Genomic DNA, 26,077 nt, shown 5'->3' with positions numbered 1-26,077 from the left:
TCTGGAACAATCTACCTAGCGTTGTTCGGGAGGCAAACACACTTTGTCAGTTTAAATCTAGATTAAATACCCATCTCTTTAACCTGGCATACACATAACACACTATCACATTTCTATAATTCAAATCCGTTAAAGGATTGTTAGGCTGCATTAATTAGGTCAACCGGAACCGGGAACACTTCCCATAACATCTGATGTACTCGTTACATCATAAGAAGAATAGCATCTACGCTAATATTAGTCTCTTTCATTCTTATTCTGAGATCACTGTAGCCATACGGATCCAGTCTGTATCCAGTCCAGATGTTGGATCAGCACCTAGAGACGACCTCTACAGCCCTGAATGTCAGCGGAGACCACGTCAACTAGATGTGTCCCAGAGACAGATCCCCTGCGAAGACCTCATCACCTCGACGACCATAGGCATAAGACCACGGGAACCAGACGAGTCCTCTGCACCTGTGTTGCAGCCTGGAATTAAACCACGCCATGCTGGTTTCGTCAGAGGAGAACTGGCTCCCCAACTGAGCCTGGTTTCTCCCAAGGTTTTTTCTCCATTTCTGTCACCGATGGAGTTTTGGTTCCTTGCCACTGTTGCCTTTGGCTTGCTTAGTTGGGGATGCTTGACTGATTGCACAGACACTAGTAGAAGAGAGCTGAACTGGATGATGACATCACTGAATCATCAATGAACTGACTTTAGCTGAAAAATGACTCTGTTATTGTCTTATTGCATCATTGACAAACTATTTTCCTGTTTGACTCTGTAAAGCTGCTTTGACACAACCAGTATTGTATAAAGCGCTATACAAATAAAGGTGGCTTGACTTGACTTGACTTGACTGCCAAGCACAAGAAATGTTTCTTCCCCGAGGCAGTCTACCTCATGAACAGTCTACCCTACTGTTCAGTAAAAAGATGTGCGATACCATTTTTATTTACTCAATACTACCCTACGTCTTATTCCATTCCTTGTAAATTATATTCTATTCCATCTATATACGACAACTCTGCATACAAATTCTGTCTATTTCTGTTTTGAGTGGGTTTCTTAAGAAGTGGGGTTATACGAGCCTGTTTAAATGCCTGTATATGTGTGTGTGTTTTATTCACATATCTTTATTTCTTATTATCTGTGTGTTGTTGTTGTTGTCTCTTTCTGACTGGGATTTTCAAAGGGAATCCTTTGCAGGTCCTGGCATACGTAGACTTTTATAAATCTGAAAACTTTTGTGTGTATCCACATTCTTAGGATGAAATTAATGCAAAATTTCTACTTGAAGTCTGCTGTTGCTTTATTTCATATAAATGTCTATAAAAATCACACTCCGTTGATGCCGATGTTTTCTCCTCCCAGATTCATTGTCTTCATTGAGCAAGGTTTTTTGTTGTTGTTTTGAATGGCATTTTTACACTTCCTCCACATACACATACTTTTTTATTTTTTTATTTATATTATTATTTTTTATGTATTTTATTTAATTAATTAATTTATTTATTTATTGACATCTGGTTTGCTAAAATGCTAATGCTTCAGGCATTTCTCTTCGAAAATGTGAGGGATTTGAGCATTACAGCAGATGGGGATGATGATCATCAAATCATACAAAGCAATGATTTGGCTTTAAAAACTTGGTAAACCACATAAATACAAAATACATTTACAATCAAAAGCCACAAAAGTGAATTCATCATGCAAGGCAAACTTTGTGATAATGCTGCTACACACAATAGATATCTAATAAAAATAACCCACTTGAAAATGTCCTAATGCAGCATCATCGAATAAACAATAATAAAAAAGGGAATAAACAACAGATAATGAACTAGTCCACCCCAAAATGTCTTCTCCTGATATTTTGGCCCTAGTACTGGCTCATAAAAAGAGAACTACAATTCAAACGAAAAAAATCAACAAATAGCCTTAGTAGAGCTGAAGTTAGTGTTAGCAGAATAAGTTGACACACTTGCAAAGTTACTTATATACAGTACAATGTCTGGTGGGGAACCATGAAAATAAAGTGTTAGCAGGTATTAAGCATACAGTCTATACTCTAATGAATGGTAGGTGACATCTAATAGCAAAGTCACTCATAGGTATTAGAATGCCTAAAGTGGACAATCAAAATACAGTGTTATTTAAAAATTAAAAGAATTCTGATCCATTATATTGTTTAGCAGATATGATTTATGTATATCTGGTATGGCCCATTATGACTAATATACCTGTATATTTTCAAAACGTTGTACATACGCAGAACAGGTTATTCTGAGCAAGCATGCTTCTTTTGATTAATTTAATTTTTTTAGTGTCCCACTTTCTCTTGTCGCCCCCTCCAGCATGCTTCCTTACCAGAACCAAGTTAAATATAAGCAAATATCAGCCGATAAGGGCTACGTAGCAAAGAGGTAGTAGGATGCTATTTGTGACCCGCGCTTTCAGTCGGCCCCTCTAGGTAGTATCTAAGCAAGAAAACATTCAGCTCACTTCTCTGCTTAAACGGGTAGCGCAATCCCTTGGTGGATCGGCGATAAAATATTTCAGTTCCTTGTGTTAATGTGATGCCTGTATAAGGGCAGTGGACAAAGAAGAAAGTGGCCTTGATCGCCATTAGCATCCCACATTCTCTGTTGCCCCCTTCAGCTTCCTTCCCTGGTGCTTTGGCATGCTTTGCAGGGCATGAGATAGTTTTGAGTTACCACAGGTGCTCCACTCTCTTCTCTGCCTCTGTACTTTTGCTGTTCTGCTCTGAGAAGGGAATTCTTTGCTCTCTCCTGTAGCCTCCTCAAGTTCTTTGAGACTGGATGTTTAAGTATATGCTCCCCTAAGTTGGGTTGTTTTTAAAGAGCTTTACAATTGGCAGAGGCCTGGGGATGGCTAAAGCAGCAGTGCAGTAGTCTTCTTTCAGACTGGAAGCTGCCAAACTGAAGCTGTGGCCTCCCTAGTTAGATCTGCTCTTAGGGGCTGTAGCCTGCAGATTTGGTCTTAGGAGCAGTCTGGTTGTGGGAGCGTCCCTACCAGGTAAGCTTAACAGGATTTGAGCTGCAGAATTTTCTCTATAATGGCTCTAGGCACTAAAGCTCTTGGTCTCTTGGTTTGTGTCGGTATAGCAACCCCTTCTTAGGAAACCGTGTTACGTTTACATGTCTTGTTATTCTACCAAAATGCAGTGATTAGGAAGAAAGCAACTCTCTGCCCGATAATATCCACATCTCATGCTGGTTAGCCAAACATGTTAAAATTAACATGTATCAAGTCAATTTAGCAAATGTACAAATCAGCAGGAAATCAACTTAACAGTCAGTAGAAAAAAGACATGCTAGATATTGAAGTCTCCTACTTTTAGTTTTGTTTTTATTATATTATGGACGTTGCTGTCTTCTGTGTCTTGTCTTTGGCTTATGTGGGGAGAAAAAAATACTGCATTATCTGGTACTAAGTTAAATTATTCTGTATTCTTTATATTCCTAGTGCTCCGCCAGCTCAATATGTCTATTGCTATCTCCACACTGACGTCAGGCCAGTGTAAACTAGCACCACTCATCCAGGTCATCCAGGACTGCAGTCACCTCTACCACTACACCGTCAAACTGCTCTTCAAACTGCACGCCTGTAAGAGTTCTAGCTCCGTCATGCGTCTAAGATTAATTCCAGTCATAACATTAAAAACTGATTGATGTTGAAGTTGTAAATGCCTTAATTATAATCAAGTTTTGTAGACACTTTCTGGACCTAGTTGTTTATACTTGGGGAAAATTTAAGTTTTTTTTTTTTTTTTTTTTTTTTTTTTTTTTTTTTTTTTTTTTTTTTTTTTTTTTTTTTTTTTTTTTTTTTTTTTTTTTTTTTTTTTTTTTTTTTTTTTTTTTTTTTTTTTTTTTTTTTTTTTTTTGACAGGTTTACCTGCAGACACACTTCAGGGACACCGTGAACGCTTTCATGAGCAGTTCCACAGGTACATTCAATAATTTTTATTTTGTCAGTAGCTATTCTAGATTTGACCATACAGTAATGCTGGCAGGAAATATAAATGCAGGAAACAGATAAGAAAACATTACATGTGGACAAACAAATTCCTATAATTCATGTTTGATTTAACTTTCACTTCAAGTTCACCCCAAAATGCAAATTTTTTGAACATTTTTTCACCCTCATGTTGTTTTGAACCTGTGGGATTTTCTTTATTATGTGGAACACCTAAGGAGAAATTCTCAAGACTGTTCTTCAATTCTGTGCCATTCACTTCTGTGTCATTACAATAAATGGGGACTAAAGCTTTTCAAACTTCAAAAGGATGCAAAAAAGTGTCATAAAGTGTCAAAAAAGGGTCCCTATAAAATGTTATATTTCAAGAGAGAAACAGACAGGAATTTAAATTATTATTCACAGAAAATTATGACTTCTGCTGTTGCTCTCCTTTTCATGCTCTTAAGGAAAGTATCAATGTCTGATTTTTGAACAAATCATTCTGGCTTGTCTTTTTGAACAGAAGATTTCAAGAAGAAGAACAATTAAATTTATTTAATGCAAAGAATGGTTTCAGAATATTAATATAGTGCCCTGAGCACCCAAACACACTTGTTGCCAATCAACAATCACCAATCAGCATGATGGGGGAGCAGAGAGACAGCGCAAGTGGAAGATTTGTAGAAAGAGAGAATAGGACATTACCATATATATACTTTTTTTTTTCAGCCTCAAAACATTCCTCAATAAAGCTCGAGACATGCTATATTTCAAGAGGCTGATCCAAATACCTAGACTGCCTGATGTAAGGAAATCTTTGTTTATATCTTATTAACAGATACTGTATATGGATTACACTTCATCTCCATACATCCAAGCATTTTTGTTTTTTCCATTTAAGTCTCCACCCAACTTCCTTCGGGCCTCTGCCCTAGCGGAGCATGTTAAACCCATGGTTGTCATCCCAGATGAAGAAGAGCTTGAGGAGCAGGAAGAGGATGAACCTGAGCCTCTGATAGATGTTAGCGAGGCACAGCCTAGCATGGCCTCTCAGCCACAGGTACTTGCAAGTGGTAACCAATAAGTGTTATGATATAGATTTTGAGTAAAAAAACAGTTGAAAGAGCTCTAATACGTCTTCATTGTGTTGGCACATAGACATTTTTGGAGGTTGGAGCTTTATATAATATTTAGCCTGAACCTTTCTTGAATTTCTTGGCTCCTATTTACAGAACTTCTTAAATCTGTCCTGTTTTCTTTTTTAAGGGTGACATATTTGATCAAGCATTTGGACCACCCAGTGATGGATTTGATGATAGGTAGGTCATACTTGATAATCGTACCATACATAATTTGTTTAATTTGTTTAATTATGAAGGTGATATGTATGGAAAGTTTATACTTTGAAGACATTCTGTCTACAAGTATGTACCTGAAATGTACTCTGTACTTCCTCCGTAATACAGAGACCTCCAAATCGAACATCTGAAACGAGAAATTGAACTTCTGAAAGCTGAGCTTGAAAAGATAAAAGGAGAGGTGAGACATTGGTCCTAATATTTTCAAGTACAATATTTAAATCTCGGAAATTGGAATACAGTCTTTGATATGAAACAGAACTCCAGACTAACATCAGTAGCACCTAGACTTGCCAGAATATCATGAATTTCCTACCACAGTGTCTATGTTCAAACTGGTAATACTGCTATTAGTGCTAGTTGGATGCTGGGTTGTGTTGTGGGGTAAGTTTCATTTGCTACATGATAGCGTAAAGCAGTTTGCACTTTTTTTTCTTTATACTTTTAATTATACTTATAACTATAATTGCTATAAATAACTATAATTAAAATTTTACTTATAACTATAATTATAACCAAAAAAAATTGTATAAAATGAAAAAGGAAATGAAATTGTTTATACTCTTAAACAATTAGTTTTTAACTTAAAACTTTTTATCTTTGAACTTTTTAGCTTTTTCATGGCACAATGTTGTTGTTTTCTTTTCTTTTCTGTTTCCTTTCTCAGTGTTGTTGAGAATGTCAGTGCTGATTAATGTAGTTTTAAACTAGTTTAAATCACAGACACATTTTTGGTTTGTGACAGAAAATTCTGCACGAAATTCAAGGCTTATCACTTGAGATCAGTCTCGGAGTACATGCACCTGCTCTAAACTCACCCTGTGCTGTCTATAAATGGCCCCTGTGGTACGGTTCAAATGAGTAGTGCTGTTTCATTCTGCTTTTGGAGTGTTTGCAATTTGATATTCCTCATACGCAACAGAAAGTGAGCCACTATGTACTGCCATTGTGCTGGAAAAGTAACCAGAACATTCATCAAAATTTCTTTGTCAAAAATCCTTTTATGCACTGGACTATGTACTATGATCTCACCATTGTGGTTTCACCATGTGTTCATGTGTTCAGGCTCAACGTTATATCACACAGCTCAAGTCGCAGATCAACAGTCTTGAGACAGAACTGGAGGAGCAGCGTGTGCAGAAGCAGCGCACCCTGGTGGAGAATGAGCAGCTACGCATGGAGTTAGAGGCCATCCGTCGCCGCAACACTGAACATGAGAGCATGCAGACTAACTTTGTTGAGGCAGAAAGTAAGTCTTTGCGTGCATGCACATATACATTTTAAACAAAAATGTGGCAACTGATTCTAATGACTTTCTCATATATAGAAAGATCCCAAGCGACCGAGTTGCGTTATAATAAACTGAAGGAAAAGCATGCTGAACTGGTTGCCAACCATGCTGAACTCCTCCGAAAGGTATGACAAAAGAATACATTGCACCTATGTGTGTGTATATGTGATCACAGAGATATTACCTTGGTTTGCATTTGTTTCAAATAAACCGTATGCCTCTATATATAAAAAAATATGTGTTAAAATGATATACAGTTGTGAATGTGTCCTTTATCTTCTATAGAGTGCAGATACAGTAAAGATGCTATCAGCCACACAACAGACTCAAGAGGAAGTTGAACGAACTAAGCAACAGTTAGCCTTTCAGGTAGAAAGAGTCAGACAAGAATCAGACATGAAGGTAAGTATGCACACGCATCTTCCTTCATTTGAACTGAAACAGCCCCCAAAGACTGATGGTAACATGTCATCCTGTTGCTTTAGTTTGAAGAGCAGAGGTTTGATATGGATAAACTGACGAGGGAGCTTGAAGAGAAGAATGCAGAGATCCATAAAGTCAAGAGTTTATTACAGACCTCTGAGAAGGTATAGTATCTCTTCTAGGGCTGCACGATTATGACAAGCATCAAAATTGTCGATTATTCCCTTGAAATTGTAATTGCGATTATTAATTACGATTATCGCAATTTACATTGAATGATGTTTTGAATAGTTTTATACCATTGTTTGAAGGAACTGCATGCCATATTTTTTATAAGAAAATAAACAAGTCGACAAAACTCTTCCTGAAAAACTTTTATTGTTTTTCTATAGCATTAAGCCTCAAATGTCAACTATATATTGTAAATTTAAAAAAAAGTAAATAATATAAAAAGTAAAAATATGCAAGGTATTATAATGTTATACTAAAACTAAAATTAAAACAATGGAAAAAACTCTTAAGATAACCTGTAGGAAGAAGAAAATCACACACATCTCAAGCACACAGAATAATTTAAGGAGACTTCCGTAATTGTAATCACCATTAGAAATTTGATTAATTGTGCAGCCCTAATCTCTTCCATGTTAACTTACCTTTCAAGATGCATTAGCTCTGTTCTAAAACCTACTGAACTGCTACATAAACAGGGTTTTAAGGCATCACAGATGTAATCCCATCATGAAGGCTGTTTAAAAAAGACTGGCAAAAAATCACTTGATTTTGCACAAAGCCACATACAGTGCTGTACAGTTATGATGGCTTCTAAAAATACATACCTTCTTGTGGCCAAAATAATAAGGCAGGCTTACACGTATTCTTCGTGGAGAAGGAAATCCCAGAATGCTTTGCGGAAAAAGTGAATGAAGAACAATTTAAGACAATTATTGAATATGAATATATTTAATTCAGTGCCAAATAGTATCACTAAAAAGGTTTAGTCCAAAGTAAAATTGACTGTTGTAGTCAATGATGTCAGGAGAGTTAAATGTCTCTGACATTCTAACACTTCTAATACTACATTAATTCAGCTGGACACACTTTCCTTATAGTATACAATAAAAAATAAAGACAAGTCAATTAAATACATATAAACAAAACTGACAAATTTGTATGTACAAATGTGCTATATACAAATAGATGTGAGGTAAATTACCTTTCTTGTGCCTGGCTGTTCTGGTGCTCAGTGCACTGTAGCACTTACCAGATGGCAAAAGTAAAAAAAAAAATTTCACCCAAAGATGAAACTTAGACTGTGTTTTACTCACCCTCGAGGCATCCTAGGTGTATATGACTTTCTTCTTTCAGACGAATCCAGTCGGAGTTATATAAAAAATTGTTCTGGCTATTCCAAGCTCTATCATTGCAGTCAGCGGGTGTTGCAGTTGAACAGTCCACAAGTCATCAAATAAAGCGCACGCATCCATAATAAAACGTCCCTCACACGGCTCCGGGGGGTGAATAAAGGCCTTCTGTAGTGAATGCATGCGTTTTTGTAAGAAAAATATCCATATTTCAAACGTAATAAACACTTTTCTCTCACTTCCGGTATCTGTCATACATGGAAGCCGTTCCAACGGATGCCGCAGCACGTATGCTCAGCGCGCGCCTCTGAGATATGCTAGTCTCACGAGTTTGCTAAAGTTAGGAAACTTTGCTTCCTTTGCTCCTATAAACAAAGGAAAACCAGTCTCCTCTTGGTTTATATCGAAATCCTCCGTCATTTTTCTTTGCAAATCCTCGGTTTGTACTTCTAATTCGTGACCGGCGTTTTGTTTTGTTCTGTCTCCGCATTCGTCACTAATCACGCAACGCCGACGTCTTAAGTCATCCGCCGGAACGGCTTCCTCGTACGACAGATGGCGGAAGTGATAGAAAAGTGTTTATTACATTTGAAATATGGATATTTTTCAAACAAAAACACATGGATTCGCTACAGGAGGCTTTTATTCACCCCCCGGATCCGTCTGCGGCACGTTTTATTATGGATGCGCGTGCTTTATTTGACGACTTGTGGACTGTTCAACTGCAACACCCGCTGACTGCAATGATAGAGCTTGGAATAGCCAGGACAATTTTTTATATAACTCCGACTGGATTCGTTTGAAAGAAGAAAGTCATATATATACCTAGGATGCCTTGAGGGTGAGTAAAACTCAAGCTGATTTTCTTTTTTGGGTGAACTAACCCTTTAAGTACATTTTTCAAGTATCTGTACTTAGAATTATTGTTATTTTTATTTATTTTTTTGGAGAAACTTGTACTTCAGTACATTCCAAAGCACAATATCATACTTTTTACACCACTACATTTCATCAAAAAAAAAAAACCATGTAAGTCCACTGTATGAAATTCCACATTTGTGTATCACAGTCTCAACAGGTTAGATTTTAGGTAAAAATGAAACATAAAAAAAAATGTAAATTAATGCATGTTTATCTTCCCCGCTGCTGAAACAGTTTCAAATGAGTTTCAAACTAGTATGTTTGCATAGTGTTATGCATATGCGTATATATATATATATATATATATATATATATATTTGCTGTATTTCCATGCTGTAAATTCTTTCTAAAAAGTCTATATTTTTATTTGCTTTATTTCCTTTAGGCAGGAGAGCAGCTGAACAGCTCTATGGCTGCACTTAAGACAGAAAAGGATAGGCTAACACAGTCTATAAGTAAGAAAGATGCCGATCTCTCCTCCTTGATGAAGGAAGCTCATCTGAAAGAGTATTCTTTACAGCAGGAGCGAGACCGGACCATCAAAGAGCTGGGAGAATTACAAGGCAAACTCAAAGAGAAGGTATGGACAGATCAAATTCTCTAAACAGAAGTGGGTAAAAGGCATGAAATAAATGAGGGCTTTTTTTATTTTATTTGAGTGCCTATCTAAGATATTTTTGTCTTTTGTCTTTCTTATATTAATGAAGCCATGGAATGATCTGTATTGTGCCAAATTTACTTCATTTGTTTTTAAAATAAAACATTATCCAAGTCATAGTTTATATTTTCTAGAGCTGAACACTGACCACTAGTGCCTACTCAAAACATCCTAGCAACGCCTTAGCAATCATCCAGACATCCTTGAAACCACCTAGCAACCACATCTATTTATCTACTTGCCGAATAGAGTTGGAAAAAAAATGGCCCAGCCTTGCATCCTGTTTCTTTCTTCAACAATTCTTAATCGACCCATCAATCAACAGCAGTTTATTCCGGCCATGCTTTTTTGACCACATGGTGGCTGTCCTGAAACTTTTTCAGTTTCTGATAGAATATGCCAAAGCATTTCAGACATACAATTTCAGAATGGCAGCCATGTTTCAAAACATACACAACTCTCATCATGGACTATTATAGCAAATCAGACAAAAACACTGCATCAGTCAGTCAATCGGACCAATGGTTCTTTAGTTTCATAGAGTCAATTTCATGTTTTGTTGTATTCTGTTGCCACAAAGTGGCAATGTAAGTTTCAAAAGTTTCATTTATGAACATCAGTGCGTTCATAAATAATATTTTTCTACAAAATTCAAAATGGCCGACACCCAAAATGGTCGATATGGGAAAATTGCATATCGATCACCTTGGCATGCTACACTGAATCTATAAATTCTCATAATTTTCAGTCATTCATTTCAGTGCAGATACATATATGGTTGCAGCCGACGCTAATGGATGTAATATAGTGCAGTATTACTGTTACTGTTAATTTTAAATAAACTTGACATTTTAAATTCCTAAAAATTGACATCCCTATTTTGGGACCACTGTTGGTTTATACCCATATACCAGCACTGTGATCAGGTTCCTTTGTTCACAATGTGTTTGTAGTTAAGTCACGAGGACCAGCTGCAGCAGAAGTTGCTGGATGAGCAGTTTGCACTGCTGCAGGCGACAGTCACTGAGGCTGAGAACATCATTCAGGATGCTGTTGCTACACTAGATGACCCCCTGCACATCAACTCTTCCAGCTCCCCAGGTAGTGCCACTCATCAAAATAAAACTTCAACAATTATTTACATTGTGCATGATTTTAGTTAAATATTCTCAACTTGACTGTCACCAGATTACCTCATTAGCCGAGCAGAGGCTACGCTCAACTCCATTGATAAGCTGCAAGTGGGCCACTCTGAGTATGTGAAGGGAATGAGGGGTATGTTGTCTCTTCCTCCATCTCTCCTTCAGCATTTAGTTTGTGTGTATGTTTGCATATTCTTTTTATGCTTGTATGTGATTTCTTGTTTCCTTTGTTTTTGGTTCAGATGCTGGGAGTCTCGTTAGGGCTCTTACTAAGTTTTCGCATCTTACTGCTGACACAATAATCAGTGGAAGTGCGACAGCACACATGGCCCATACTGACGACGCTGACCGTAAGAGCACACACTTACATATGCACAAACCCACAGCTCTGTTGCCATAGATTGTGGATAGTGTTTTGTTATATGCAGATTATTTTCTTTTTTGGATGAATCTCACAAAACCCATCAAGAACATGTTCAGGTGACATTTCACTCCAAAATCGAAAGAAAAATATTTTATTTTATAAATGAATATAATTAATATTAATTAATTAATGCATTGACTAAAATTATATTTTTACCATTAAGAGGACCATAGTTCCCTTTCAGTCGGTCACTTCGACGTTGTGTCAAATCGACACTAGGGGTCGCACTTGGGAGCCCTATAGTGTCGGTTCGACACAATGTCTCCATTCCCTCCATCAGGGAGCGAGGGTTACTACACGTAACAGACGTTTTTGCATACAATCACATTGATATATCAAGTTCCCCCCCCCCCACAATATTACATCAATATTTCTGATCTTTGTATCAATATTTTAATTAATTTATATGTTTATTCAATAATTTACTGCACATTTGCCATCATTATAGATTTAATTATGTTTTTGTAAGGCATTGAGATGTATTGAATCATGCCGGATGTATCATATTGTGAGGTAGTTTGCGTTTTTGCCTCATTTTATTTTTTGGAAAGTAGTGTAGACTTAAAAGTATGGTTGAAAGAGGTGGAGTGGGACGGGACAAAATGTGAACTTGAACATATTTTCATGAAATTCCCTCTTATAGAACTGCCTAAGGTGTATATTTTTGTATTTGTATCAACATATGTTTATATGCATGTCTATCTATAGGTTTGACAGAGCACTGTAAAACTTGTGCCACCCAGAGCCTGCAGTATCTTAGGAATCTTAAATCAAAAGCATCTCTAAAGGGGGCTGATCCTACCTCGATTCAAGCAGCGGTGCAGAAGATTCTAAGAATAGGACAGGTGAGGTGCAAGGAAACACAAAAGCTCCATTCCAAACCTTGCTGTCTACTGTCTATGTAGGTTGCTGTTTTGCTTTGTTGCTGGCTCTTCTGATTTGGAAAAATAAATAAACCATTTCAGAGTACATAAATATTAAGACATAAGATATGCTGACAAATATTGATTTTTTTTTTTTTAGCTATACCACCCAACCCAATATCCAGGACTTTATATACATATTAATACTTTATACATACATACTTTATATACATATACATACATATTTAATTGTTCATACAATTAATATCGCAGTTATTCTTTTACTCCAACTTTTCTGGGGATCTCTCTCGCTCTCACACTCTCTTTGTCTACTCTCTATCTGGCATTATTTATTTGTTTTGTTTCCTTGTGCAGGATCTGAGGCCAAAAGGCATAGATGTTGGTAAGGAAGAGCTGGGTGATGTGGTGGATAAAGAAATGGCTGCTACCTCTGCTGCTATTGAGGAGGCTGTTAGGAGAATTGATGTGAGTAGAAAGGGTACAAAGTTGTTTATTATATAATTAAATATCTTGGCTTTTGCTATTGTTTTGATCTTGGTTTTAATTAAACCAACCTGTATAGGAAATGATGAGTCAGACCAGGAAGGACACAACAGGAGTCCAACTGGAGGTCAATGAGAGGTGAGTGTTTTTGTAGGCCAGTAACCAATTGAATTTTTTAAATTGTTAATTTTAAATGGTCACTCATTTAAAATTCAGAATGCATTCGTGCTTTCATTCATATGCACTTTGTCTTCTAATATTTTTTCTTCAAGAATCCTAAATAGCTGCACTGACCTTATGAAGGTAAGATTAAAACATATGTAAATATAGATAATTTATTTCAGTGGCATGTTTATTCAGTGAATAAAAAAAACTTTATCTGTGTTAGGCTATATTTTATTTTAAAACTTTGTAGCTTTATTTGTCTTTGTTACATTGCAATTACAGTAAGTACTGCGTAATATATAAAATATATATAAATACTTGTTAATATCCTACAGGCCATTCGTCTTCTAGTGTTGGCATCCACAGACCTGCAGAAGGAGATTGTGGAGAGTGGAAGGGTAAAGTGTTGTTAAAATTACTATTATTATCCTTTTTCATTCTTGTTTTATCTTTGTTATCCTTAGTAACCTAAATGTGTACTTTAAAGTCAGTTTGAGTGTGTATTAGTCTGTCTCTGATATGCATTTTTTCTAAATTTCTAAAGACAAATCTCCATAGTTTTATTTGAATTGAGTAACGTTACCTGAGTGATACCTCAACATGCATTGCTGGTATTTATCTTTTAAGGGCGCAGCTTCGGTGAGAGAGTTTTATGCTCGTAACTCTCGCTGGACAGAGGGTCTTATTTCTGCCTCCAAAGCTGTAGGATGGGGTGCAACACAGATGGTGTATGTATCTTTGCTACTGTTTACCAGCGTCAGTCTGTCTTGAGTGGTCTAAAATGTGTTAAGTGGAACTTTCCGCGACCTTCTTCATTACATTTTGACTTCTAAAAAAAGTTCAAAATATAATACATAAGAATGTTCAAGAATGTATGATATTTGTAATCTGCTTTAGAAATGAGTTTTTGTTTCAAAGAGCTAGGACCATCTTGAACTGATACTCAGGTTTCCATAAACAGCTGTTTATTTGTTGTACGCTGTGCCCCATAGACGACCACTGTGCTTAAACCAAATAAAATAAAAATGGTGGTTTTGCAAGTTTTGTAGTTAACACAAATACTAGTTACATAGTGCTACTATAGCAGCAACACTACCTGCTAATTTTATTTCTTGCTGAGCAGAACCATTCTCTATTGGGCAGATGTTTCAGCCACCGGAGTAAAAACATCCTTTCAGGGATGCATCATTCCAGTCGCGCGTTGTCACAAAAGTTTTTAATTTTCGTATGTTTTAAGTTTTGCCAATTTAAACATTTCAAGCCATTTCAAACCATTCAAGTAAAGAAAACGTGGAAAAATTCATGTGTCATTGCTTGTCATTTATTTACTTTTTAGTTAGTCTAGTAGTTTGTGCTGTGGCATCAAAATTGGAATTTAATAACTGTGAAATTGTCGTAGCCTTTAATTAGAACGTTATTTGGGTCAAAAACAACAACAAAAAAGATTTCAAAAACATTATTTGTATTTCAAAAAACTATTTCAAAAACATTTGTGTTTGAGTGCAAAATTTGTATATCAACTTGAGGGAGTGCATTGTAGTTTTTGTTGTTGTTGTTGTTATTAATGAATCTATGCTTTCCCTTTATAACAGTGATTCTGCTGATAAAGTGGTGTTGCACACTGGGAAGTATGAGGAGTTGATCGTCTGCTCTCACGAGATTGCTGCTAGCACTGCACAGCTTGTTGCAGCCTCTAAGGTTTTACTTTTATATCAAAATATGAATACCAATATCAAAACAGAGGCTGCATTAATTTAGTAAATTTTTAACCCGTTTCCTGTGGGGTGTGTTTAGTTCAATTCAGATATCAACTTATGAATTGAAAAGGTGTCTATTGACCGCCCTAATATATACACTACCGGTCAAAAGTTTGGACACACCTTGTCCTTAAGTGGTTTTTCTTTATTTTTATTATCTTCAACATTGTACATTAATATTGAAGACAATCAAACTACGAAAAAAAAATGTTAAACAACCCAGAATGTTTTGTTAACACTTAAGTATAGGGACCTCTTCACACTATTTAACTATTTGCTTATTAGCATGTATATTACTAGCATATTGGCTATTTATTAGTACTTATAAAGCACATATTCTGCATGACCATATTCTACATCCCTAATCCTACCCAGTACCTAAACTTAGCAACTACCTTACTAAGCAGTAATTAGGAGTTTATTGAGGCAAAAGTCGTATTTAATAGTTAATTAATAGCACGAATTTGATCTTAAAATAAAGTGTGACCCATGTTTTATATTTTAGATTGTTTAAAGTAGCAACATTTAGCTTTGATGACAGCTTGGCACATTCATGGCATTCTCTCATCAGATTCACAAGGTAGTCACCTGGGATGGTCTTCAATTCACAGGTGTGCCTTGTCAAGAGTGAATTTGTGACAATTTTTGCCGCCTTGATGTGCTTTAGACCATCAGTTCTCTTGTGCAGAGGAAAAGTGGGTATATAGTCAATAGCCTTATTAGTGCTCTTACAACTACTGTACAAATTCATATTATGGCAAGAAACACTCAGTTAAGTAAAGAGAAAAGATAATCAAAAATATAAAACACATTCTGGGTTATTTAACACATTTTTTGTTGACTACATAATTCCATATTTGTTCTGTCATACTTTCAATATCATATTTTTTATAATTGTAGATAGATAGATAGATAGATAAAATAACCAACACAACTAAAAAAACTATAGTCTTTTATCCTATAGTCTAATTATCCTAAAATAATAATAATAATACAATAAAAATAATATAAAATAAAATAGAGGGTCTGAAAAACATGCACACATATAAAATACATCTCTCGACACTTCCTTCTGACTGCAGTAATTCAGCTCTAATTTTTTCTTCTTGTGCATAGTTGTAGTATGAAATAGTAATTTTTCCCCCCAAATTGGAACACATTATTATTATTATTATTATTATTATTATTATTATTTGCAATGGTCTCCCATGTACCTAATAGACGTTTAGCCTACTGTAGTATATGTTCACATTCCAAACCTGGATATGTACAAATGGTCCATAATGATCTATACTGCACTGTCTTAACCAATCTGCAAGTAAATGCACCACAAAATGTGACCATTGTGTTGCAGCCTGCAGCCCTGCAAACTATTTCATGATATATTTTGTAATATTTGCTTTGTTTTATCTCTGTACTGTATAACTTAATTATTATTTGAATGTTTTAAGGCATTGCCTCACATCTTTGCCTTTCCAATTACAGGTGAAAGCTGACCGTGGCAGTAAGAAGCTTGGCGTTCTTCAGCATGCCTCGCGCCATGTTAATGAGATGGCTGCTAACGTGGTGGCTTCCACCAAGACCGGGCAGGACCAGATCGTGGATAAGGGTCAGTGTGATGATACAGGGGCTTTTGGGTCATGGTTCCTCGTGTTTTTCTTCAATAAGAAATTTATAGTGATGCTATTTATTCACAAGATAACATCGTTTTTTTGTTTGTTTTTCTTCTCATTTGCATATTAAGGCACCATGGACTTCTCTGGCATGTCTCTAATTAAGCTCAAAAAAGAAGAAATGGAGTCTCAGGTTTGTTTTTTCTTTTTCTTTTTTGTCACATGCATAATGAAATTGTAAAGTTTGTGTATGTGCACGTATAACTTGACATACTTTTTTTCTGTATTGGGGAATTAAGGAACTGAGTTATGTGTATTCTTGGTTTAAAAGATGGGTCTTTTAATCTAGATTTAACCTGACAGTGTCTGCTCTAGGGCTGGCGATATAGCTAAAAAAATTATCACGATTATAATCTTTCATATCATTCGGTATCGATAATTATTGAACATTTTTCATAAACTTTCTTAAAGCTGCAGTCCGTAACTTTTTTGTGTTCAAAATTTACAACATTTTTATAATACACCACAAATGGTGTACTACAAATTTTCATAGTACACCATGAATCCATTTTCCAAACCGTGTTTTTGGCTTGTCCTGAATCACTACGGTACACCTATGATAAGTGTTTATATTCGGACTATTTTAGACTGGTTCGGGTAGGTACTGCTGCGGAGTAGCCCAGTACCTGCGTGATTCATCATAGACATAAACAGAGAGAAGTAGCTCCGGCTACAATGTTCTTCCGCAAGACGCACGCAGTTCTGTTTATTAACTGCTAGAGCGCCAAAAGTTACGGACTGCAGCTTTAAACAAAGAGCAGTAGAAAAAAAGGTTTAAATTTAACCACTGTATTTTTTAATTTACCCAGTTTATTAGGACAAACAACAACTTATTATAGTTTTAGCAGTCAAACACAAAATAAAATTTAAACAAATATCTCCTTTTTTATATTTTATATGCAGATTAATTAAGTGTTAAAGGGGTCATATGATGTTGCTAAAAAGAACATTATTTTGTGTATTTGGTGTAATAAAATGTGTTTATGCGGTTTAAGGTTAAAAAAACACATTATTTTCCACATAATGTACATTATTGGTGCTCCTCTATGCCCCGCCTTTCTGAAACCGCAATATCTCTTTGGGTTTGAGACTTTAGTCTTTGCAACTTTAGGGATCTTATCTATTCACAAACAGCTTGTAACACTCCAAAGAGAAAGGAAAACTTGAAATCGCATCATATGACCCCTTTAAGGAACATTTGGCCTGTCTCCTGAGGCCACAGAAGGGCGCAATGAGCAAAATAATACACCCCAACCCCATTAAACTGTTTATTTAATGCAATGAAATAACGGCTGTCTATAAAAACGTGCATACCATCTAAACTAATATTTATAAATCAAATATAATTTCGTAAATTGCGTAAATAATTATGAACAAAACAGCATCATGTATTTATGCATAGCTTAATAAAATGGATGTATAGTCCACAGATGGTTTTGGTATTCTGGGTATTATCAGTTGGCCAAAAATTTTATTACTGCAGTGAACGTGATCGTCCAAAGTTCTGAGGAGCTAGTCCATTCAAAGCTTTACAAATAATGTGCAAAAGTTTACAGTTTCAAGTAATCAGCAGAATTTTTACAGAATTTTTAGTGGGCGGCACGGTGGCTCAGTGGGTAGCACTGTTGCCTCACAGCAAGAAGGTTCCTGATCCGAGTCCCGGCGGAGCCAGGATGCCTTTCTGTGTGGAGTTTGCATGTTCTCCCCGTGTCTGCGTTGGTTTCCCCCGGGTGCTCCGGTTTCCCCCACAATCCAAAGACATGCAGTATAGGTGACTTGGACAAAGTAAATTGGCCGTAGTGAGTGAGTGTGTGTGTGTGTGTGAGTAAGTGTGTCCCAGCATTGGGGTTGCACGAGTTAGTGCACTCTTAAGCTGGGTTGCGGCAGGAAGGGCATCCGGCGTAAAACTTGTGCCAAATCGGTTGTGCGGATCACTGCTGTGGCGACCCCTGATAAAAGGGAGCAAGCCGAAGGAAGAGAGAGCAGAATTTTTACTTAATAGATAACCTGGTTCGAGTAAAGCACTCTAGCTGCTCCATTGTGAACCACAGTGAGTTTTGCTTTTTGACAGTGAGAATATGTGCAGTAACTTAAAAATATTGAAAATGGAAGGATGCCATTTTGCAAAAACCAGTCCCTCCAGGATCTCGTGGGACTTTTTTCTGATTTTTGCGACCTAAAATTACTGATTTTGCGGTGGCTTTTCTCAAAATTTGAGGCAATATTTGCTGAATTTCTTGCGTTGCAGTGAAAATATACCACAGACAACATTGTTCTAACATTTTATTACCTTTCTGACCTCAATAACCATTGGGCTTTGTAATTTATAAAAAGAGAACTAGGGATGTGCCCGAATAGTGAATCCGAATTCGGAAAGGCACAGAAAACGAATAACGTGTTCTATGGAGTCACCTAAGTGGTTAGCCGCTTGCTAGCGGTACATTACAGTACATACAATTTCAATTACCACATAAACAGAGTAAGGAGAGATGACTGATAGGACAGTGGCGAATGATTTGCAGATCCTGAGCACCACTGACAAAAATCTAATCTTGTGAAATGTGTGGTAAGTACTGGCGCTCTGTAGTATACACAGAGTATGTGTGATCGTGAATCTTGAAAGTGAAAGTAAAAAGCGATTTCAATGCCCTGCATATTAATAGCGGCTTCCTGATGCACGCAATTTATATACAGTATAATCGAACATTTTGGATCGACATTACTCTCCAAAAATATAGACCTAACCCAATCCCTAATCCTAAACCTAACCCTACCCATAATTTATTCCTAAAATCAGAGAGAAATGATAGGTGAATAACAAGGGTGTGATTGTGAGCCTAAAACTGAAATTTCTTGAAAACATATCCCTAAATTTTGATTGGTTGATTGGAATTTTTTTCCAGGTTCAACAAGGATGTTGATCCAGTAACATGTTGTACTTGGTGAAATCACGTTCGCCTCCTATACTTCTGACTTGGTCACCCAGCTGCAAAAAGATGTGCAAAGGCTAACAATTAAGCTGTGTGCCGCAGCTCAAAGAAAAATGTTAAAGCTGGCAAAGGGAATGTAGGATGTAGACCACAAAAAAAAAAAACCTCCTGAAAATCCGCCCTTGATTGATCGTACTTTGTGGAAGTGCTCGGACAATGCACCATACCCCCGGGCCTTCGTTGTTAAGATGCACTATTTTCGTAACTGGTAGGACAACCTGCAAGGTGCCCCAGCTCAAGACCATTACTCATAACAGGAGAAGCTGCTATTTCCCAATCTCCCACCCGCCATACTGAAACAACATGCTCACTTTATTAGAGCCAAAGAACTACTTTGAGATATCCTAGGGAAGCTACAGGTCACGTACAATGGAGACACTTTTTTTGTACCCTATTCTTGCTATTGTTGAATTGCTTTTTTTTGGGTGACTGAACAACTGCTTTGTTTTTAGTCATTCTTACGCACAAGTGTGAACAATCATAAAATCCGTAGGAAAAGCAAAGGACCTAACTTGTCTGGTTATGTGGCTTGTAGTAATTTACCAGAATGAGAAGTTGCCAGTAAATTACAGTTTTGATGTTATGTGTGAATAAAGCATAAAATTAACAAGGTGGGGACGCTGATATAAGAAGTCTGTTTTGGTCCAAACATAAAGTTCTGATGGAGATGTTGCGATTGCATTGCTCTACAGAGTCGGTTCATACCAAACACATTTTTGTGTTCCACTCTTGGTCTTTTAATTGTTTTTCTATGTAAACGTGCTAGATATACATCTTTACATGAAGACATCTTTAACAGACATCGTTTTTAAAAGTAAAAAGGAATTATGTGTGATCAACTCCTTATGCCTGTCACTCAGAGAGAAAAAAAGGTCCAAGGTCATGGCTTTGATTTCCCTTTTTTGGGAACGGTTTGGCACAACGGTGGAAAAGAGGCTTATGTTTTTCATTAAGTAATAACACTTTATAATGAATATTTTCTCTGATTTTGAGAATCACCAGCTGCCGTTGCTTGAAAGTGCTGGAAAAGTGCTTTAATTTAACTTAAAAATCTAAATCATTAAATTACACCCCAGTAGTTGAGAAGGGTCTGGCTGCAGACATGCACTTGCACTCTCAGACACCTGCGCTCTCAGAATTTTACAACAGTAGCTAGGTGGTGAAGACAAGAAAAAAAGAAACAAAATTACAATGTCACTTGCTATCGCCACCTGCACTCTCCGCTAACTGCGACGCCTCTTGCAATCGACACAAATGGTGCGTGTTGCCAATGGAGACGAGATGCTGTAGTGGTTAAACGATTAAAACTAATTTAGTAGCATAACGTACAGGGTCGTGCAAGTCATGTGTAGGAATAAAAAAGATAAGACCCGCAAATCCGTGCACACAATGCACAAAGTCTCTCGTTAAGCGTTTTCCTCCCGTAGAAAACCATAAACATTTAATATGGCTTAATGTGCTAAAAGATTCGAAATTCGATATACAGTTTATTAATATAATGTACTACAAGGCAAGCAGTTGGCCAGTATATGAACACAACGTGCAATTTAACGCATTGCGTTCTGAACTTGTCTGCTTGCCTGTATGGATTTAGTCCTTTTGATATCATTTTCTTAATGCATTTCTTAATGCGTTTTCATATCTGCTTGCCTGTATTTAGTATGCGTCAACAGTAAGACTAATATTGAATTTGATCTTTATCATCTTAGTGCGTTATGCCACATTGCCGCGTTTTGTGGTATGGGAGTAAAACACTATTTGCATATACATTAGATGAATAAACTGTATATCGAATTTGATCTGTTAATAGCACTTAATACATTAAGCCATATTAAGTGTTTATGGTTTTCTATGGGAGGAAAACGCTTAACGAGAGACTTTGCGCATTGTGTTCATATTCTGCAGTTCTGTGGCCACGGATTTGTGGGTCTTGTCTTTTTCTCCTACAGGTGTCTTGCAGGACCCTGTACGTACTAAATTAGTTTTAATCGTTTAACCACCACAGCATCGCGTCTCCATTGGCAACACGCACCATTTCTGTCGATTGCAAGACTCGTCGCAGGTAGCGGAGAGTGCAGGTGGCGATTGCAAATGACATTGTAATTTTGTTTCTTTTTTCTTGTCTTCACCACCTGGCTACTGTTGTAAAATGTTGAGAGATTCAATGTAAAATATATATATAAATAAATAAAATAAAAATAAATAAAGATTGCAAGTGACGTCACTTGTGGAAGTGCAGGTGTCTGACAGTGCAAGTGCATGTCTGCAGCCAGACCCTATTGCAGTAGTTTGGCATATTTATGAATGCTAGTGTTGGGGAAGTTCCTGAAACCAAGTAGTACTTCTGTGGGTAAACTTGATACGATGCATATAATTTAACCTTGGTTTTTATTTCCTCTCCCAGGTGAAGGTTCTAGAGCTTGAAACCATGTTGGAAAATGAGCGTCTGCATTTGGGTGGACTCAGGAAGAAACACTATGAGATAGCAGGTGTCCCTCTAGAGGAGCTGGCTCAGGACAACGGCCTGAGAGCCTCTCCACATGTGACTGCTGCCCCATCCTCTCCTAAACCCTCTAAACCCACTCTAATGAAGAAACCGGTTCTTGCACAAAAACCCAACATCCCACCCAAAAGCACGGTAACATTTTCTTTTTTTTAAATGTTTAAATGTTGCACACTTTTCCATCTGTTATCATCTATTTAGGTTTACATATTGACATATTGAGGTGTTTTCATATGTTGCATAAAGATGTCACTAATAGCATGGTTAGTTTGACTTTTATAGCTATAGGTGAAATACAATTAAAGGGGTCATATGACGTTGCTAAAAAGAACGTTGTTGTTCTATTGCACAAAAGCAACATGAACTAATATAAAATATAAACGATTAACAATTGCATGCATATGCAGAATTTCTATTCAGGCTATAACACGTGTTTGCAGAGTCGAGCAATGCAGTGCTGAAATTTGCGTGCTCATGAATCCTCTTATTGTAACACACAAATTGTAAACATTATGAAAGATTCATTATGCATATATTTATTGTGTTATAACAGAGATTTGTGAGATTGCGATGAACTGAGATGTCTTTTAGAGATTATAATTGCAGCGCTCTTTGCTGGCATTCTGCCATGCCAAACCATGCAAGTCCTCCATAAAATGCGTCACACACTGCGGGCTTGAGAACGGCACTGCCGGCGGATTCGACGAAGGAGCGGCCGGCGGGCTCGTGGCAACCACATGTGACGACTTCGGGCTGGACTCCGCTTTGTCCACGGTGAAAGCCGATCCGGCGATCCACAGTGCGAAGTTGATGTATTTCCTCAGCGATCAGCACGGATCAGCTCTAGGCATGACGAAGCGGATATCGTCCTCTTTTGGAAGGCCAAACAAAGTAGTTTCGCTTTCACAACAAAACACAGCGTCTCCACGACATGGCGGTGGCGGTGGCGGCAGCAACAATACTACAGCAAGTATTAAAGTTACACCTTCTTTCTTTGCGTGAACATTTGGGCGGCGTTGTGCAAATCTTCCCACATCGTGACATAGACATGTGGGGGCGTGCTTAAATGAGGCGTTTTAGGAGGGCGTGGACTAGTCTTAACTTTTATAAAGAATATCTCTTTGGGTTTGAGACTTTAGTCTTTGCAACTTTAGGGATCTTATCTATTCACGAACAACTAGTAACACTCCAAAGAGAAAGGAAAATTTTAAATTGCATCATATGACCCCTTTAAAAAAATTCAAACAATAGCTTCATTTGTTTTAGTAGTCATTTTGCAATAAAGCAAAGCCATGTGTAAAATAATTTCATGCATTATAATTTTCTGTATATTTGTACATCTATGAAGGAGTTCCAGATTTATTGGTCATTTATTTGCATTACACTTCCAATCACGGCCAAATTATTTCAGTAAATTCAAAGAGCCACACAGCCCACCATGGCAAAAGAGCTCAAAAAAGCCAATAGGATAAAGCTTTTTTTTTCTTCTGAAATTTCCAAAAATTTAATATCTGTGGAAAGCGCACTCTTGTTTTTGCTCACACTCTCGTTTACACACACACCGACATTTGAACATGTTGACAACCTTGTTGTAAACTACCCTGCTAGTATTCTTATTTGATATCACTAAATAGTTTTGCCATTTAAAAGCTTTATTACTTCAAAAATATTAACTTGTCACTGCAATATGTACCAACTAATAGTTTCTGTAGAGATAATACTGCCCAACACTAGGGCAGACACAGGTAATAACACATACAACACACAGACAAATTTGTTATTCCAAAATTTATTAGAAACAGCCCAGTGTTGTTTGTAGATTATAAGGGTTCAAAATTGTCAAACGTTTTCTGATACCCAAAACCTTATAATTAGTTAACAAAACTGTATTAACTAAAAATCTTATATCAGCCTGAGAGGTTTACACAGAGGTAGCTGTGAAATAGTGTGAAGCAAGAGACAAAGTGCTAACAAAACTGTGATTAGTTTTTATAATGTATCGTCTACTAAAGCTGTCCTTTTCTTACAGTTGAGGTGAGCACATCTGGATGAAGATTTTTGAAGACTCGTTGAATCTCAAATCATCATGCATCCAAAACCCTTGTTAAATTTTCCTATTATCTTTTTTCTCCACTTTCTATGTCTGGTCACTGAAATGTTTTTCCATATCTTCCATGTAAGACATTTGCCTTTTATTCCATAAGAGTGCCTTAGAGGCAACAAATTATCTTTAAATTATATCTTAGATATAGAGCTATAGTACTGGGTGTCCATAATTTTAGTATAATTTAAAATCATTTCATTTTTAAATGACATATTTTGTTTTATTTACATTACACATAGAATGTAATACAGCAAATAATGAATAACGTCTGGCTTAAAGAAATAGTTCACCCAAAACAATGAAAATTCTAATTTAATCTCACTTAAAAAAAAATGCCTCTACCTACATTTTTGCAAAACTCCAAAAACGTATCTATATATACAATTTACTGCAGTTTCCAGCTGAAATGAACACTAGGCAGTAAAACCAGTTTTATTTATTTTTACACAAATTTTGATTACAGGGGCAGATTATTAATTAATAAAATCTCATTCGTGCGGTTCCTTGCACAATACTATGTTATTACCTCAAAACACTTTTACAATAGTACCATAGTTAATAAGTAGGTGAACTATCCCTTTAAGGTATGAGATAACATTATTGTAATGGATTTTTCCTGTGCATTCACAAACATTATTTTATGTGTGATTCTTATAAAATATATTTAAACTATATTTAATGTACTCCATTTTATGATAAACAAAAGGGTATTACCATGGTGGAAAATAATTCTGCAATGTTGTGCATATCTACCAAGTACTGTATAAGTAGAATCTATTTAATTGGGATTTTTTTTTCTTTAAATTAAGGTCTTACAAAAATGTCTTGCTTTTTCAGTCTATCTGTCTTAAAATGTTTAAATGTCTTTATGCATCAACATCTATATATTAATAACATAGTTTAGTCATGTTTGACTCTCCCTTGTGATTAATATTAAATAATCAATAAATATTTTAAAGAAAAATCTTTGAAATGGACTAAAATTCAATTACATTTTTGATCATTTATGTACTATTATTTATATTGTATGATTCATCAGTGATGGTTTGTCTGAAGAGGCAGGGGAGGCAGCGCCAGGGCTGGAACTAGCTTGCTTTGTGCAGTAAAAATATTTTTGTGAATGACCTGAAATCAGCTACCATACTGTAAATCAGCCAGTTGTCCCCATAATAACTTAAAACAATACACATACTAAATAATGTCTAAACAAGAAACATGTACAAATGTTGTTTGTGAAGGGTATGTGATAGAAAATGTGTGATGGAGTTAGATGGAAAGTATAATTTGCATGCTATGAAAGCATCTAAGATCTGTGTACAAATCTTAAATAACGATAGAGGAATATTTTAATATTAGTGAAATTTTACAATTCCCCATTCCGAAATGTTATCATGGAATTATTGAAGACAAATGAACAGTCTGTAAATAAAATAAGAACAAAGGAAGTGTGTGCAGCCAGACTGAAGGGAGAAATAAACTGAATAAATTAATAAACCTGCTGCCTGCTACCTGCAACCAGTTAGATAAAAGATAAAAGTAATGAAATTGCATTCTGAGATATGAAATATATCTTAATTTATGTTCTAGCTCTCCATGTTTGCTTAAAGATACAGTTTTCTGTTTCGAACAAGTAGGGCTGTTCATAAAATTCCATGACATCCTCTTTCACATCAAAATCATCAGCCATTGTTACTTTTACACTGAGCTTTGGACGCTGGTCCTGCTGGTGAAGGTCTGGGGCCCATTCTTCGTACCTCGCTTAATACATCTGAGATGATTTGAAAGATGCCAGATCTTCTAATCTTCTAATCAACATAACTGATCCCTGGCTAATTTGGTTCTTCAAACGAATAATCTAAGATTACTGCACGTTCTCGTGTTCCCCGTAAAGGGCAGATGTATCGATACTCGAAACCACGATCAGCAATGCAGTGATTGGCTGGCGGCAAGACAGCAACGTAATGACATCATATAAT

The 26,077-nt window shown here is 36.5% G+C and overlaps 1 protein-coding gene across 1 annotated transcript in view; it reads left to right on the top strand.

The window, feature by feature from the left end:
• The window catches only part of hip1rb (huntingtin interacting protein 1 related b), a 59,258-nt gene extending 34,833 nt beyond the window's left edge, over positions 1 to 24,425 (top strand). The window contains exons 8-32 of the mRNA XM_016566538.1: positions 3,473 to 3,613; positions 3,896 to 3,953; positions 4,694 to 4,769; positions 4,866 to 5,024; positions 5,231 to 5,283; positions 5,431 to 5,503; positions 6,388 to 6,571; positions 6,650 to 6,738; positions 6,899 to 7,015; positions 7,099 to 7,200; positions 9,704 to 9,898; positions 10,930 to 11,077; positions 11,165 to 11,251; positions 11,361 to 11,468; positions 12,251 to 12,387; positions 12,781 to 12,891; positions 12,989 to 13,047; positions 13,182 to 13,212; positions 13,410 to 13,472; positions 13,702 to 13,802; positions 14,667 to 14,772; positions 16,317 to 16,440; positions 16,576 to 16,637; positions 21,899 to 22,132; positions 24,027 to 24,425. Of these exons, the coding sequence (XP_016422024.1) occupies positions 3,473 to 3,613; positions 3,896 to 3,953; positions 4,694 to 4,769; positions 4,866 to 5,024; positions 5,231 to 5,283; positions 5,431 to 5,503; positions 6,388 to 6,571; positions 6,650 to 6,738; positions 6,899 to 7,015; positions 7,099 to 7,200; positions 9,704 to 9,898; positions 10,930 to 11,077; positions 11,165 to 11,251; positions 11,361 to 11,468; positions 12,251 to 12,387; positions 12,781 to 12,891; positions 12,989 to 13,047; positions 13,182 to 13,212; positions 13,410 to 13,472; positions 13,702 to 13,802; positions 14,667 to 14,772; positions 16,317 to 16,440; positions 16,576 to 16,637; positions 21,899 to 22,132; positions 24,027 to 24,035 (2,627 nt within the window). The 3' untranslated portion in view covers positions 24,036 to 24,425. The remainder of the gene's footprint in view (positions 1 to 3,472; positions 3,614 to 3,895; positions 3,954 to 4,693; positions 4,770 to 4,865; positions 5,025 to 5,230; positions 5,284 to 5,430; positions 5,504 to 6,387; positions 6,572 to 6,649; positions 6,739 to 6,898; positions 7,016 to 7,098; positions 7,201 to 9,703; positions 9,899 to 10,929; positions 11,078 to 11,164; positions 11,252 to 11,360; positions 11,469 to 12,250; positions 12,388 to 12,780; positions 12,892 to 12,988; positions 13,048 to 13,181; positions 13,213 to 13,409; positions 13,473 to 13,701; positions 13,803 to 14,666; positions 14,773 to 16,316; positions 16,441 to 16,575; positions 16,638 to 21,898; positions 22,133 to 24,026) is intronic.
• Positions 24,426 to 26,077: the final 1,652 nt, after the last annotated feature.

Source organism: Sinocyclocheilus rhinocerous, unplaced genomic scaffold, assembly GCF_001515625.1.
Source record: "Sinocyclocheilus rhinocerous isolate Xijiao unplaced genomic scaffold, SAMN03320098_v1.1 scaffold1173, whole genome shotgun sequence".
Lineage (NCBI taxonomy): Eukaryota > Metazoa > Chordata > Actinopteri > Cypriniformes > Cyprinidae > Sinocyclocheilus > Sinocyclocheilus rhinocerous.
This window is presented reverse-complemented; position numbering and strand designations above follow the sequence as displayed.